Below are 15,384 nucleotides of genomic sequence, written 5' to 3' on the forward strand. Positions count from 1 at the left end.
CTAGATTTTAGAAAATACTTTTTATGGGTGTTTTCATTGAAGAATGCCTTAATTGAAATTTTCATTGAAAAAATTTAAACACATAGCAGAATTGACCTCCTCCCCCCCCCCGATTTTGAATATATATTTGGTCTCTTTCCCCACCGCTTGCATTTTTGTGACTTAACGCCACTGAGTTTTAGTAAGTTAATACTATTTGGACTCACGACTTTGGAACGGAGCTACGACTTTCAGGGACCATTTTGTTGGGGGAGAGGCAGGGTGACTTTTTGGAACGAATTGTGGATTAAGAGGGGGGAATAGCAATGTTTCTCCAATCCTTACAAAACACTATACGCTTTGTTTTTTCTCGGTTTTATGCCTGTTGTCAGAAGGCCTTTGCTGCCAGTTGCCACGTATTTTGACAAATCCTGTCTAATTGGATCACATCCGGGACTAATCCATATGAATCCTATTTGCACAGAAACGATATGGATAAATATTTATACTTATTGGAAAACTCGGACAAGTGATTTAATTGCAAAATTCGACAGCTAAAATACACTACCAAATTAGCTTTCAATATAGTAAGTAGAGGATAAATAAAGTCAAACAGTTCATGGCAATGAACTGTAAGTAAGGAGCGACTCGGCTAAATAGTAACCAACACTCTAAAAAGGGAATTGTGATATCAATAGATACATCAAAAGAATTGGCTGACTGTGCTGATTTCAAATAAATAAGATTTATTAAGTTTTGTATTAGCCATCAAAAGCTACGAGCCGGAGAAAATTCGCCTGATTTTCGAAAAGGGGGGAACCAACCCCAAAAAAGTCAAGGAGTCTTAATGAAAATTACACCATCTGATTAAGTGTATCAGAAAAAGTTTGACTTTTTGTCCCAATTTTTAAAAAACGACTTTTGAAATACAAGGACCGTTTAATTAGAACAATTTAATTTAATTAATTAAGAATCTTTTAAAAAGTACTCAAAACCATAGCGTGAAGATCGAGGTATTGAGGAGGGGGCAACTCTTCTCATGTGCGTAATAATTTATGTTCGTTTTAAGTTTTAATGTTCATCTTTACTTTCAGCTGAAAAAACTATTTGTTATTTTAAAAATAAAGATTGAACAAAAGTTCTTTAATTGACCTGACAAATAGTTAGAGGGAATTTCTTCAAGATACTACCAGTTACAAAAATGATACAGAATGGGTAAGATCCTCTTGGATTAAAAGACTAAAATGACCAAATGTGCCTACTTTATTTCTTTCTTTCTTTTGTGATTAAATTAAAAAAAGATTTACAAAATAAGTTCTTAAAAGAAAAGTAAACAGCTCCATTAAACCAAAAATCAGCAGAAATAAATTCAAACAATCTTCCAAGCGTAAAATTACCACAAATCACAGTCAATAAATAAATGAAACCCAAAACGAACAGAAATTATAATAAATAACCGATTCCAACTCAAAACGAGCAGAAATTAACATGAATAGGGCCAACGATCCCCGTTCCTTCTGAAGACCAAAACACAATTTTCGCTTTTCTGAAATATATTTAAACTGTCAGTCGACATTCGTTTTTTTTTAAGTAAAGTGCAAATCATGTTCTGGTTATTATATTTTGTTCTGTTTATGTAAATTATGCGCTGTTTTGGCATGCAGAAAGTGTGTTTCGATTTAGCTGAAAGTGTTTCGAAGTTTTCAGAGAGTGTGTTTCGATTTAGTCGACTTTGTCTTAATAGTAGCAGTATCATAGTAGTAGTAGAAGTAGTAGGAGAAGTATTAGAAGTATTAGTGTTGTATTAGTAGTTGTAGTAACAGCATTAGCAGCAGCATTGATAACAGTAGTAGCATGTACATGTTGCCTTTTGATCAGTTGAAAATTCCCCTCATGATGCCCTGGAAGTTTCATCTTGATACGGTAAGCCGTTCCAAAAATATTGCTGATACGTGTACTTTTGACAGTTTGTATTTTTTTTTTTTTGATAAAACTGAATAGAACTTATTTAAAAAAAAAAAAAAAAATAATTGTATCAGTGAATACCAAAATCCACGGTAAATTATACACATAAATAACAAATACTTCAACATAGTCTCCCCCGTAAGGCTCTATGGCCAGGAAAAAAAAAACAGGGGAGAAAAAAAAAAAAAAATAAGCAAATACATTCATCAAACCTTTTTTAAATAATAAACTCCTATCACCAAACCAAACAATACCCCCCCCCCCCCACCCAAAAAAAGGGAAATTTTTTTTAAGGGTCCCAGGGCTTCTGGACGCTTTCATGTTAATGAGGCCAATATGAGGCTTGAAGGAGAGATTTTCATTAAGCAAGATACCTTGGAGTCGAACGCATCGATTCTTAGATCTATTAAGGGAACCCCTCAATACATGTATATCATTTAAACCTGAGCAAGCCCTTGAAACCCTTGAAAAAATAAGAAAACATGACTTTCAAATATTTAAGGCAAGATAATTAACATCAAACTACCGAGTAACTCTTTCAAAGCAGATAGTATATTTTGATTTAGTTCAATTTTCACCTCAAAATTTCCTCAGATGTTCGTTTCAGTATCCTCAGCCTTGGTAGTAATCGCTACACAAGCAGTAGTTTTAGTGGCAATAGTGGTAGCAGTAATAGTAGTAGTGGTAGCAGAAGTAATGGTGGTAGTTGTAGCAGTAGTAGTAGTAGCGCGCAAATACCTTTTCATTTTCATTTCACTCACCTTTTTCACTACCTTTTTCACTAAATTTCACTACCTTTTCATTTCATAAAAGTTTCAAATTAATATACTCAGTCATTCCTGAGTTACACCCTTTAGACAACCCGAAAGTGTTTTGATTTAGTTCAACACTCCCCTCAACATTTTCTGAAAGGCTGAGCTGAATGCCCTTCGTCATTTTGGAAAGTAAAGGTCATACATGCCCACCTTTCTCAATAGCATATTACTATATACAAACAAAGGACGCACTGCCTAACGGAAAGCCCTTGCCTTAAGGGCTGTGGGGGGGGGGGGAGTGGGTGACATCCCTAAAGACATATCTACTGAACCTTTCAAATACGCTGAACAAAATAGCTTTCTATAAGCTTTGATTGATTTTTTTGGGGAGAAATAATGGGTATGAGGGGGGGGGGTGCTGGTTGGCCTCCAATTAATTTTGAATCTTAAAAGGGGCACTATAACTTTTAATTTCAATAGAAACCTTATATGCCCCCGGGGCACAACTTACAATCCATGCCCCAGGCTCCGGGGGATTGTGTTAACGCTGGAGACATTTTTTTTATGGTTTTTGGACTATTTTGAACAAAATGGCAATCTTAAAATTTCGATCAGAGGGATTTGCTGAAAACATGGCTTGAGGAGCTAATTGCCCTCCGACTACTTTTGACTCTTAAAAAGGGAACTAGAACTTTCCATTTCTGATAAAATGAGCCTCCTCCAAAGTTTGTACGACCACCCCTTGAATAAAACTTTATACACACCCGGGTCATGACTTATAACCCTTGTCCCTAGGCTCTGTGGGGTTGTGTTAACCCTGGAGGTACTGTTTCATGATCTTTGGACTATTTTGAACAAAATGACTATCTCAATAATTGTATTAGGTTCATATGAGGAAAAGTGTGTGTGTGTGGGGGAGGTGCGGCCTAGTTGCCCTCCGATCACTTTTGACTGTTAAAAAGAGCACTTCTGATTGATCAGATCAGAGCTTCTGATCACAGCTTCTGATTTTCAATCGTATGAGCCCCCTCCGAAGTTTATACGACAACCCCTTCCATAAAAACCTTATATGTTAGCAATTGGCAACTAGTATAGCTTTAAGCCCTTGCCTTGAGGGCTGCGGGGGGTGGGGGTATCCTCAAAGACATAATTTCTGGATCTTTCAACTATGCTGAACAAAATGGTCATCTCAAAAATGTAGATTTGATGTTCTTGTGGAAATGATGGACGAAAGAGGGGGTGGGGCTCCCCCCCATTCACTCTCGACTCTTAAAAAGAGCAATAGAACTTTCAATTTCTAATCGAATGAGCTCATTTCGAAGTATCTACGATAACTCCTTCTATACGAAATGCCTTGGTAAAAAATAAAATGAATAAAAAAATAGATAGGCAGTGCTATTGCGCTACCTATGATTGCTTAGGATAGGAAATTGTTCTTACTGCTATGTATTTCTTGTTTATATATTTTTTTAGATAAGTCGTCGGTTTGCTGTAGTTTTCCATACAAAAGAATCAATACATCAATCAAATTAATCTAAAAATAGTCACTATGTTTCCAGCAGAGGCTTTTAAGAACTTTTAATATCCTAAGCTCCTAAGCTAAGGGGTCAAATATCTGGGAATTTCCTCTAAAAACTGACAATGTCACCCTTTTCTGAATTTGTTTAAAAGCAAATGTGCCAAAATACGTAAGGGTTTAGATAATTGGGCATAAAATCACTTTTTTGTCTATCAGACCTGTAACCTTTTGCAACGAAATTTTTCTTCAGTGGAATTTTTCCAATGAACAATTATGAGTTATGACTGGATATAGCTTGGTCAGATAGGTGTAGCCCACTTCAGTGGGCCCAGATACATAAAAATAGAAAACAGAATAGGAATATTCTACAAATCCTACCGAAAGATTGCAGGAAACTCTTGAATTATTAATTAAGCTTACCTAATGTTTACATTCGAATTATTTGGAATACTTTGTCAAATAATATAAACATACGACAGAAATGTAATTAAATATGCTGAATATTTCCTTTTGGTGAAGAAACCTATACAAAAATTACATTTTTGGGAACCAACAAATTTCAAAAAGCTGAATAAATCGTTTGTTACCTAAGCCATCAAGTCCAACTGGATTCGGAGGAGGAGGTGGTAATGGTGGAGGTCCTTGAGGAATCCTTAGTCCAGGAGATTTGTCACCACTTCCATAGTCATCGTCCTAAGGAAGATATATTGATTAAATAACAAATGTTCACATAGCAATTTAGAAAATCCTTGACAAACTAAAAGAAATATCACTGAAAGTCACTTGCAACTGGTATATAAAATAACAGCGACTATTGTCATATCTAACTATTTGCTCCCTATTTGGAGTTGCGTAAGCAGGAATGCATATTTCGAATTTTACTTTCCACTGAGTTGTGGGTAAAACACTGTAAATAAAGGGTAAATTTTCACAACAGTATTTACATTTAAAAAAATACGATTTTCATGTTGAAAATCATTCTCTTATCTCGCGCTTTGTTGCCTTGTCCTTCCGGTCGTTGTAAGCCATACTTTTTTTTTAATTTAGTATTTTGTAATTGAATCAGTCAGTCGGTCAGTCACTCAGTAGTAAATAAAACTTTGAATAAGCGTCGACTTCTTATGCAAAATTAAACTCAGGATCTTGTTGTTTTCGTCAAAAATTTGTTAGGGATACTTAAGGATATTTGGGATAAGATCCCAACTTCCGCAAATTATGTATTTCAAATGCAAAAGTATATTAGTAAGTTGAATCAGAATGTGAGAATGATATATCCTGCTGGAATTTGGATCGTACAGATGTTCTACCCGAAACAACTTTACGATCCCAGGGGCCTTTTTTTTTACTCAAATGAACAGATTATGAAAATTCTATATCCTAAGCTTGCAATTTTGTGCCCCAGAACAAAAACTTTGGCAAAAAAGGGGGCCTAAGACAATAACAAACTCAACCCAATTTGTTTTAAACTACCGAAAATATGTATACATAGTCTTCCAGCTGCAGAAGTGGTACTTTAATGCGGTAGTGCATTCGTCTGTAAACATAAATAGGCCTACAGGGAAACAATGGACGGTTGCTACATAGAACTTATGTGTAATATTGCTACATGTACATATTAACATTTCCACATCTTACTACAAAAACTAATCGATTTTAGGGTTCCTTTATATGAAACTTAGTACCCTTTATATATTCGAAAATTGAAAGTTATGTACCACACAAGCGATGAGGCCTTATGATTTTGCTGTTATTTAATGGGAGATGGCAAGAAAAAATATGAGAACGAGCGCTCCAATATCGTCACGACCAAAGCATAAAAAGGTGCTCTGTATTCCAAACCCGGAACAGGCAGACCCTTTGGTTAAATATCAGAGGGGAACAGAGTCCGCAAGGAATGATGCAGGATGCAGACCCTAGGATAGAAAGTTTTTCAATGTCTGGTTATCCTATGCTCTCGTTTTATTATCTCTACATGCATTCGGAGACACAAAAATGCCTTCCTTTTTTCTTCATCTCCATCCAAATTGTTTCCTTCCTTGTCCACTACATCTTTGTTTCGTGGACAGACTGAAGGTTCTGCTGTGTTCCGCGCTTATAATATCCATTCTGAAATATCAAAATTACGCAAAAGCACAACTATCGTATTTTTCTTTATTTTTAAGTCATGCAATGGTAAATTTTCTGTATCAATGGAATTAAGGAATTCTGGAGTACAAAAATAAAATACCTCGATCCTTCATTAAATCGAAACTTTGTTTAGACGAACAATCTCCAAATACTTCCTCAATTAAATTTCCATTGGAAATTATATCTTCCGGTAATTCAATTTCATTAAGTTCATTTTTAGGAAAATTTCCATTTCCCAGTTCGAGTATGTATTTTGCAAATGTTTTCTGTTCAGGATCGACCCATACATTTTTCTCAAAGGAAACATGTTTGAAATTCTTCCAAAGATGAATTTTTTTATTAATAAATCGAGTGTTTCACTGTGGTTGCTTCGGTGTTGAACTGGTAAACACTGTCGGAAATCACCTCCAGCAATTAAAATTTTCCCACCAAATGGTAGGTTTGCATTTGCAACGGATCGCAACAACTGATCCATATTTTATAAGCCATACTTGGGAAGCATGGGTGCTTCGTCAAGTAGAAAAATATTTATTTAAGCTAATTCTATAGCTCGGTTTTATTTAGGTTTTATACATGAATCAAAATGTAAAGAAAATGGAACTTTCAAGACGAAGGTCTTGTGTGTTGTTAGTCGAAATGGCAATAAAGTTGCTGCTATTCCTGTATAAGCCATACATTGTACTTTGTAGTTTTTTCCACGCAGAATGTGATATAAGGTCTTATAAACAAATGTTTTATCGGTACCCCCTGGTCCATCAATGATAAAACATTTTTTCCCAAAATAATTAGGATCATTTACAGCCTTTAGAATAATGTCAACAATTTCAAGCTCTTTTCCTTGCAGAAGCCAATACACACTATGTCCAGTAACAGCTGACTCAGTAAAATTTGGAAATTCCAAGCTCTGGTCATTTTCATAGGTCTCAATGTTGTCCATGCTGTATCTTTCCACCCAAAAACTAAAATTTCGATCTTCTATTGCCATCGTATTTAACTTCGATGCAATAATACGATAAGTACGCTTTACTACAACATCTTTAGATAAATTATTTCGTCTTGTATACAAAATGAAATTATCTGACAACTGATTTTTCAATCTTTCCCAAAAAGCTTTTGGATCCTCAGGATTAAAACAAAAAAAATCTGTGTGACGAGTATTCACATTACAGAAGGCATTTTGGACACTACCGATTCTTCCATGGGGTCGAACCACTGTTTATCGTCGAATTCAAGGCCATGAGCCAGGCATGCTTTCTGTTGTGGAGTATACAACGTTATCAACTGTTTTAAGATCTTCAAAATTTTTTGCATTCTTCACATGATACAAAAGTACTCGTAAAGATTTACGAGTGCTTTGCGAGCCGAAACATTTACGCTATGAATTCGTCCAATAGACACGTAATCGACGGATTCTTTGTTCCCATGTACTGGTATTGCCATTCCATCTATAGTGTTCAGGCATTTCCCAATAATAGAGAAATACCTTCTTTTTTATTTTGTTTTAACGCCTTGTGTCGAAAATACACTTCCGACATTGAGCCTTCTTGTCCAATATCTAGTAAATCTTCTTGGGCTTGGCTGCTATTTTGCATTAGATAACGTCCTGGTAAATGAACATTTAAACGTTGAACGACATGGCTATTTTTCTGGATATCGTAACTAAATAGTAGCCAGCATACTTCAGTTGGTGTAATGCATAATCCTTCTATATAGGTTTCTGCTTCATTGTAAACAATGTGCCGTTTATTTTCGGCAGTCATTATTGAAGCACAATCATGTCCCTTGTAGATGTATTTATATAGATATTTTACCGGACCTATATTTCCTACATATTCGACATTTATATGATATTTGTACTTTTTAAGCATATGAGGATTATATGTGGCGACATGACGATTATCACGAGTAATTCGAGGATTATTAGAATCTTTTCGATAAACAGCACGGTCATGTGAAAATTCTTCTCTATTCATTTCGTCTAATTTGGGATCATGACGACATCGATACTTTGGATTTTCAGCATCCGCTAGAAATGGGACTGAATTGTACTGCTTTGAAAAACCGTAACGGCACTGGAATTTTTCATTTTTATTAATCATACAAATCGCATTTGGATTTAAATTCCACAAGGATTATGAATCATCCACTTTAAGACTAATTCTCTTAATAATGGATCGTTGGAATTTGGAATTTCAGCTGAAATAAGATCATCAATTTCAACGGGATTATGGATTCGATCCTGAGGACTCATGATCAATAGCAAACGCATATGTGGTAGTCCACGTTTTTGAAATTAAGTCGTATAAACATATACTCCCACCTTTACAAATATCTGATACCTATCATTATCGTTGACTATATCGTCATATTTCAGTTTAGCATTTCGAGTAATGAGATCAGGATGATCCTGAGGGGACTGTTTTGTGATGGAATTCTCATCAAGTTTGGTACGTATTTTTTCCTTAACTTCAGGCCAATCAGGATTTCAAGGCAAAGTTATAAAGAAATCTAAGGGTCCATGGCGATGAACAGCAGTCAATACGTCTTCAATCCGACGAGTGATGACGGTAGTATAACTTTTTCAAGAATGAATGCACCTTTTTTCGAGGCAAGTTCTTTAAGAAGTCGCTTAACACCTACGTAGTTTTCACCCATAATAGTTTTCTGGTTAAATTTTATCCATCAATACGATCACTCTCAACACGAATAACGGTATCAGCGAGGTACTGTTGGAAAAGTCTTCCACCAAAATGCAAAGCATTAAAACCAATCCTACGCAGATCGGGTATAACAGCTTGCACAGAAAGGATTTTCGCATGTTCAGGTGGAAAAGTGATACGATTCCTTGCTAATTCAAGTCGTGTTATATGTAGACGACTTACATAAGATATTTGAAATAGCATGCCCCTTGACCATCCTTAGTTCCAGCTGGATACAACATTGGGTAGGTAAAGGGTTCCACACGATGGTTGGTATTTTTTAAATGAAAAAATTTCTGCTACGCTGTTTTACAACCATTTCATTTGGTGGAAAACTATAGTCAGCATTAAGAGTAAGCACAGCGCATACTTCATTACATGCGGAAGGGTTTAACCGTCTATAATCGACACCATCTGGCAAAGTAAATATGAGCTGCATGTTTGGAGATTGTTATCTCAATAAAGCAGCAAGTTGATTTGCATCATCTTCCAGTTTTCGCATTTTTTCGTAACGTTTGGCATAGTCGTTTGAATCTCTCAATATTCCTTTACTAGAGATTCATAGATTATGAGAGATCCCATAATTTAAAGGATGTGCGAGGGTTCCTCAACAGCTTCATTGGGGTCTAAAAAGTACATTTGACCATATGAAGGTGGCTCAATTTCACCTTCAGTAGTTTGTGATGGATGTGCCGCTAAATTGATTTTGTGATAAATTTGTCCAGCTACTTTAAGCTAAATATATACCGACTATTTATGGTTCGATCATCGAACCATAATATATATATATATATATATATATATATATATATATATATATATATATATATATATATATATATATATATATATATATATATATATATATATATATATATATATATATATATATATATATATATATATATATATATACATATATATAACTTAATGTTCCTCTTTACTTGAATTGAAGATAAATGTTTTTTTAATTAATCGATTCATAGATTTATCTTCAAAATACAATTCACACACAACGAGCGATATCCAAGGGGCGGGGAGGGGTATGAGATTTGACCCCCCCCCCCTACGTTTTGTCCGACTCGTAAACACGTAACAAAATACACAAAAATAAACTTGCGATGTGTATTAAAAGTTTTTCTTGTACCCCCCCCCCCCCCCCGAAAAAAAATCCTGGATACGACCCTGACACACAATATCTAAAGGATGGCAAGTGGACTAATGATTGAACTGGATGACCTTCGTAGACAGTTACTTTTAAAATATTTTGATATTCGCGAAAGTATGTAAATGATCGAAGCTAGAATCCTAACGAATATGAAAAAGGTAATTATCAGTTTTTGTTCATTAGTTTTACTAGTTTTTGGTCTTACAGATAAGATCTTGCTTCTTTACTTTTAATTACGACTCTGCAAACAGAGGAAATCCCTTTTCAAAAGAAGTTCCAATGTCAAAGCGATTATACCCGTCCCAAAAACTGTCCCAGACACAGGTACTCCTAACTCAGTACAGGGTTTTTGGATCAAAATTAAAGGATCAAATAAGTGCTGTTCCAGTTCGAACTTTGCCCTACGACATAACTGGTGCCGCTCACCCGAATAACTTTTGATAAAATCTGTCGGATAGATTTTTAAATAAATATATTTTTTGTTCACTGTATTTCAAAGTAATTAACACTTTAAATTAAACCTAATAACAAATTTTTTACTAATTTCCATGCTTCAGTTTAACCCACAATGATTTTGCCCTAAATTTGAAGTTTATCTCGGGTGAAATTTTGAAGATTATTTATTAAATAAGACTTCTTACGATTATATATTAATTTAAATGTTTAGAATATTTCAGCCAAAGATAATAACCTATAGGTGCTCAACACATGGGCAGGGCTAATGTCAAATTCGAACAGGGTTAATAAGAGCCAAATCCTAAGGTCGTAACACAAGATATCTGCTGTTCTTAGGGGATCCCTATCTTAGTGAACTGTTGACTGAAGAATATACATTTTCAATATACAGAATTTCCAATCGCCAAATCTATCTTATTCTCGGAATCAGTTTGCACAAAAGCATACTAGCTTTCCATTTGCTATTTAGTATCTAACATTGGTCATTATAAAAACGGACAGAGATTTTAGCAGTATATTTCCCAGCCAAAAATGTCCCTTGTTTCCCATTGGAAACAAACCCCAATAAAAATCTCGCGAGTGTGCGTGCCTGCTTGACATACCCATATATTAGCACTTTCCTCTACCGTATAGCAAACTGCCTTAGAGGATAAACTTAGAGATGAATAAGATAGAAATTCAATTCTGAAAACTATTCTAATTACGGTTCAAAGTTTATTGCCCCCATAGCAAACTTGCCCAAGTTTACAGAACTTTTCCGATCTAGTAAATCTTGGAGTTAATTGAAAACCATGGAATTTCAATTGACAAAGGTTTATACGGAAGGAAGTTAAGCTTTTGACTTTGCTACCTTCTCCATTACATGCAACGAGAAACTACACAATAAAGTTTTAATGCCCAAAACAAAAACACGGATGAACTAAAAATAGATGTGACACTTGTGTATTGGTTTGAAACTTAGATGAGGTACTTCAACTTTTAAACAATTTGATTAGTTGAAGCTGGTGAAATAAGACATGGCTGATGTTCCATGGAGACAAAGTAAAGTTCAACTCTTTAATAAGGGAAGTCTAAAGACCATCCCAAATATAAGGGAGCCAAAAATTTCCACAAGGGATAAATTATAAATGACGAAAATGTGATATTTTTTGTCTCAATGATGGCAGGTACCATTCTATTTCATTCTTCCAAGCTTGTTCTTCCGCAAGGAACGTATCTTAATTTTTGATGATTGAGCTGCCATCTTGTCAAAGATCAAAGGGGAAGTGCTCTTTAGAAAGTCATTGCCCACTCTCCTTCTAGAAAAATCTTAAAGGCAAGTCTAAAGCTAAATTTTGACAAGATGGTAAACTCAACCCTCCCTCCTAATTGGCTGAAGTCCTCCCCCTGGAAAAATCCAAGGCAACGCCCAATAAAATAAATAAGGATGCATTAGTGCGGTCATTCTATTTTGACCCTTTAGGAGGGTTTATAATCATTTCAAATTCTTGTCAAAAAAGTGTGTTATTCCTCTTCTGTTAGTTAGCCTATATGGTGTAAGACAAGCAGAAAAAATGTATTGGAAGCCAAAGTAATAACAGTATTCAAGTACGTCTCTGACAAAACATGGCGCTTCGGAAGCGCCCACGGAAGATATGCTATATGTTTTCCAGAAGAATCGCCTAACGAAGTTCTAGGATCATGTTTGATTGATTGCACATTAAACAATAAGATACACAAAAATTTGATTCTATCCCTCTTTCTAGGGCTATAATGACAGAAACCCTAAGAGGTAGTAGTATTTTACGATTGAAGAATGATGGGCTGCCGAAAATTTAGCTTTTCAGCATTTCATCTTGGGTCAAAGAAAAAAGCAGAACGTCCTCGAATAGAGTGGAATGAGATCTCAAGAAAAGATTAAAAACAAATTGGAGCGTAATACATGAAGCCGACTTAATCTCACGGAAGGAAGTATCTCAGGCAACGCCGCTCTTAAGTTTCCCGTTGAGTTTGGGGTCAAACAGAGATATCTCCTATCACCCACATTATTCAACTACGTGATAGATTGGGTAATAAATAATACCCGGAGAAATGACAGTGGTGTTGTCTTCGGACAACTAGACGGTTTTCTTCAATCCTTGACAGACTCAGATTGTGCAGATGACGTTGCCTTGCTCGAAACAACTGCAGATGGCTTGCAGGACATGATCAGCGGTGTTTCTGAGGCCTCGAAGCACATGGGAATCACCATAAGCTTGCTCCAATACTAAACTAATAACCCTCAATAATTCTGTTTATTGCCAAATTAACTTGGACGACAATCCATTCAAGGACCTTGGGTCTATTGTAACAACAGACGGTGGAGCTGGAAATGATATCTTTACCCGAATAGCAAAGGCATGGGAAGTCTTCACCAGTCTAAAAAAGGCACTATGGGCCTGACGTCAGACCTCGACAAAAACCGAAGTTAGAGTCTACAAAGCATTCGTTCGTGCTGTACTACTTTACGCTTATGAGACATGGCTGCCCCAGGCAGAAGAGGCGAATGCTTTGGATACGTTCAATCACCGCTACCTATATTATTTACGCCGAATCAACAGGTGGTCTAGAATTCCAATTTCCAAATAGCGGAGTAAGAAGCCGTTGTGACCAATTTGAAAACCTATCTCTCATCATCAAAAGAAGTCGCCTCAACCTCCTTAACCACACCTTACATCGCCCAAGAGGTATGATATATCGAGACGTCCTCGTCAGAGAACCAGCATCATCCTGGAGACGACAGCTGGGTGGACAGAAGAAGAATATTTGCCAAAGAGCTAAGAAAACCTTGACAGAAGAAGAATATTTGCCAAAGAAACCATGTGGAATCTTTCGTAGGCATGGTCGGAGGTTGAAAAGTAATTAAGTAAGGGGTAATAAAGAGTGAAGACTTGAACATATTGGGGTGTAGGAAGAAAAAACACAGCTGCGGTGGCTCAAGTGGCTTGGTGCTGCGATGAGTTGTAAGTGGTAAAAGTGGAAGATGTAGGTTTAGTATCTGGTATAAAATTAAGTCTCCTAACAAATTGACAACTGTAAGTCAAAGAACGTTATGTGGCCCAAATTCGAAACCTGTCAGAAATGAGAAAAAGAAAAATTACGGGCCTATACTTTTATGTCAGAAAATGCCTTTAATTTCATTAATTAATTTTGAGACATATTTTATTAAAATAATCACATTATTCCACATTTCTGGAGGCAAATAACCTTCTAAAACAAAATTTATTTGAAACCATATTAACAAAAACTAAGCTGGGAATTTGCACCAAATAAATTTGTTCCGTGCTATGAACGCATATTAGTCAATACCTAATTGGTCCTTTTTTATGAAATTTTAAGCCAATAAGAAGAAGGAAAATATTTCTGTCAAACCATTTTTATCTGTTTCTCTGTGCTACCATCTACTACTACTACTACTGCTAGTACTACTAGCAACTCACCCTAAAACTGAGCCGCCTGAGGCCAACACAGCTACGCACACTCCTCCTCCATCCAAATCTATTCAAAGCCTCCCTCTTTACATCCTCCCAGGAAGTTCCCATTTTCCTAAGATCTTTCCTTACGACATCCTCCCACCCTAACCGAGGACAACCTGCTTTTCTTTTGGCCCCAAACGGTTGGCCAAAAAGGAAAATCTTTGGCAATATGTCATCCTTCTTCCGCAGAACGTGTCCTAGCCATCTCAGCCTTTCTCTCAATATAACCCTAGAAAGCAGGAATGAACCCCAATTTTTGTAGAGCCTACTGTTTGAAATACGGTCAGTCAGTCGGGCACCCAAAACAATCCAATCCGAAGGCAATATTTCTGAAAAACATCTAGTATATCCTCCTCCGTTTGTTTTTTTTTTGAGCGCCCATGCATCAGAATCATACTTGACCACTGTCAAAACCGAAAGTGGGTTTTTTATTAGCCAAAGAAGTATGCGAACTGGGTTTTATTTCAATCATTCAATTTACCCACATATAACTTACCCACAAGTATCCAAATTTTATTTTTACCCACCTATACATACCTTTCTGTGTAAAAAAAATAAAATAAAAATGCCATATTAGATAAACAAACGTTGTTGAATCACTGTTGGGGGCTCAAAACCAGCCAATCGAACAGAGTTTATCTGCTAGTCATTCCGGCCCTTTTTCAATAAAAAGAAACATCAGTATAATACTAGTAATTTGGAACAATAATGATGAATCACTCAAGTCGCTAAGATACTTGTTAAACTTCCTAAAAAGCGCAAGCTATGTAAGTAATAACTGGTATAGCTGTAATTTATTTTAGTAAAACGCTGTCTGGACCAAAAAGTCATTACCTAGTATTGATCACAGACTGGAAAATAAAAAATATCTTGACTATTGTGTGATAAGAGTCAAACAAGCGAAAATTATTATATGGCCCTGGAGGAGCTTTAAAACAATTATTTACTATTGATTTTAATCAATTGTGCTGACTGAAAAATACAAAATTCGTGAACTGATAGCTGCCATTCCATGTAGTACCCCGAATCGCCCAAAAAATGTAAGGCATCTTTCTAAATAAACATCAAGAAACTTTCGGATAAAAGACGTACAAGGATGCTTAACTTTCGGATAAAAGACGTACAAGCATACTTCAGCATAAAAATACGTGCACAAAGAACTGAGTATGGGAAATACACCCCTCTCGCCATACAAGTGTTCTGAAAAACCCAGGGGGAACTG

At 36.0% G+C, this 15,384-nt stretch overlaps 1 protein-coding gene across 6 annotated transcripts in view; it reads right to left on the minus strand.

Moving 5' to 3' along the window:
* LOC148948460 (uncharacterized) overlaps nt 1-15,384 on the minus strand; it is a 521,750-nt gene that overhangs the window by 169,485 nt on the left and 336,881 nt on the right. For all 6 annotated transcript variants that reach the window (XM_089094386.1, XM_089094385.1, XM_089094390.1 and 3 more), the window contains one exon: nt 4,806-4,911. In XM_089094386.1, coding sequence (XP_088950512.1) covers nt 4,806-4,911 — 106 coding nt within the window. The remainder of the gene's footprint in view (nt 1-4,805; nt 4,912-15,384) is intronic.

Source organism: Artemia sp. Qi Xiang Cuo, chromosome 9 (assembly GCF_049724085.1).
Source record: "Artemia sp. Qi Xiang Cuo chromosome 9, ASM4972408v1, whole genome shotgun sequence".
NCBI classification, from domain to species: domain Eukaryota; kingdom Metazoa; phylum Arthropoda; class Branchiopoda; order Anostraca; family Artemiidae; genus Artemia; species Artemia sp. Qi Xiang Cuo.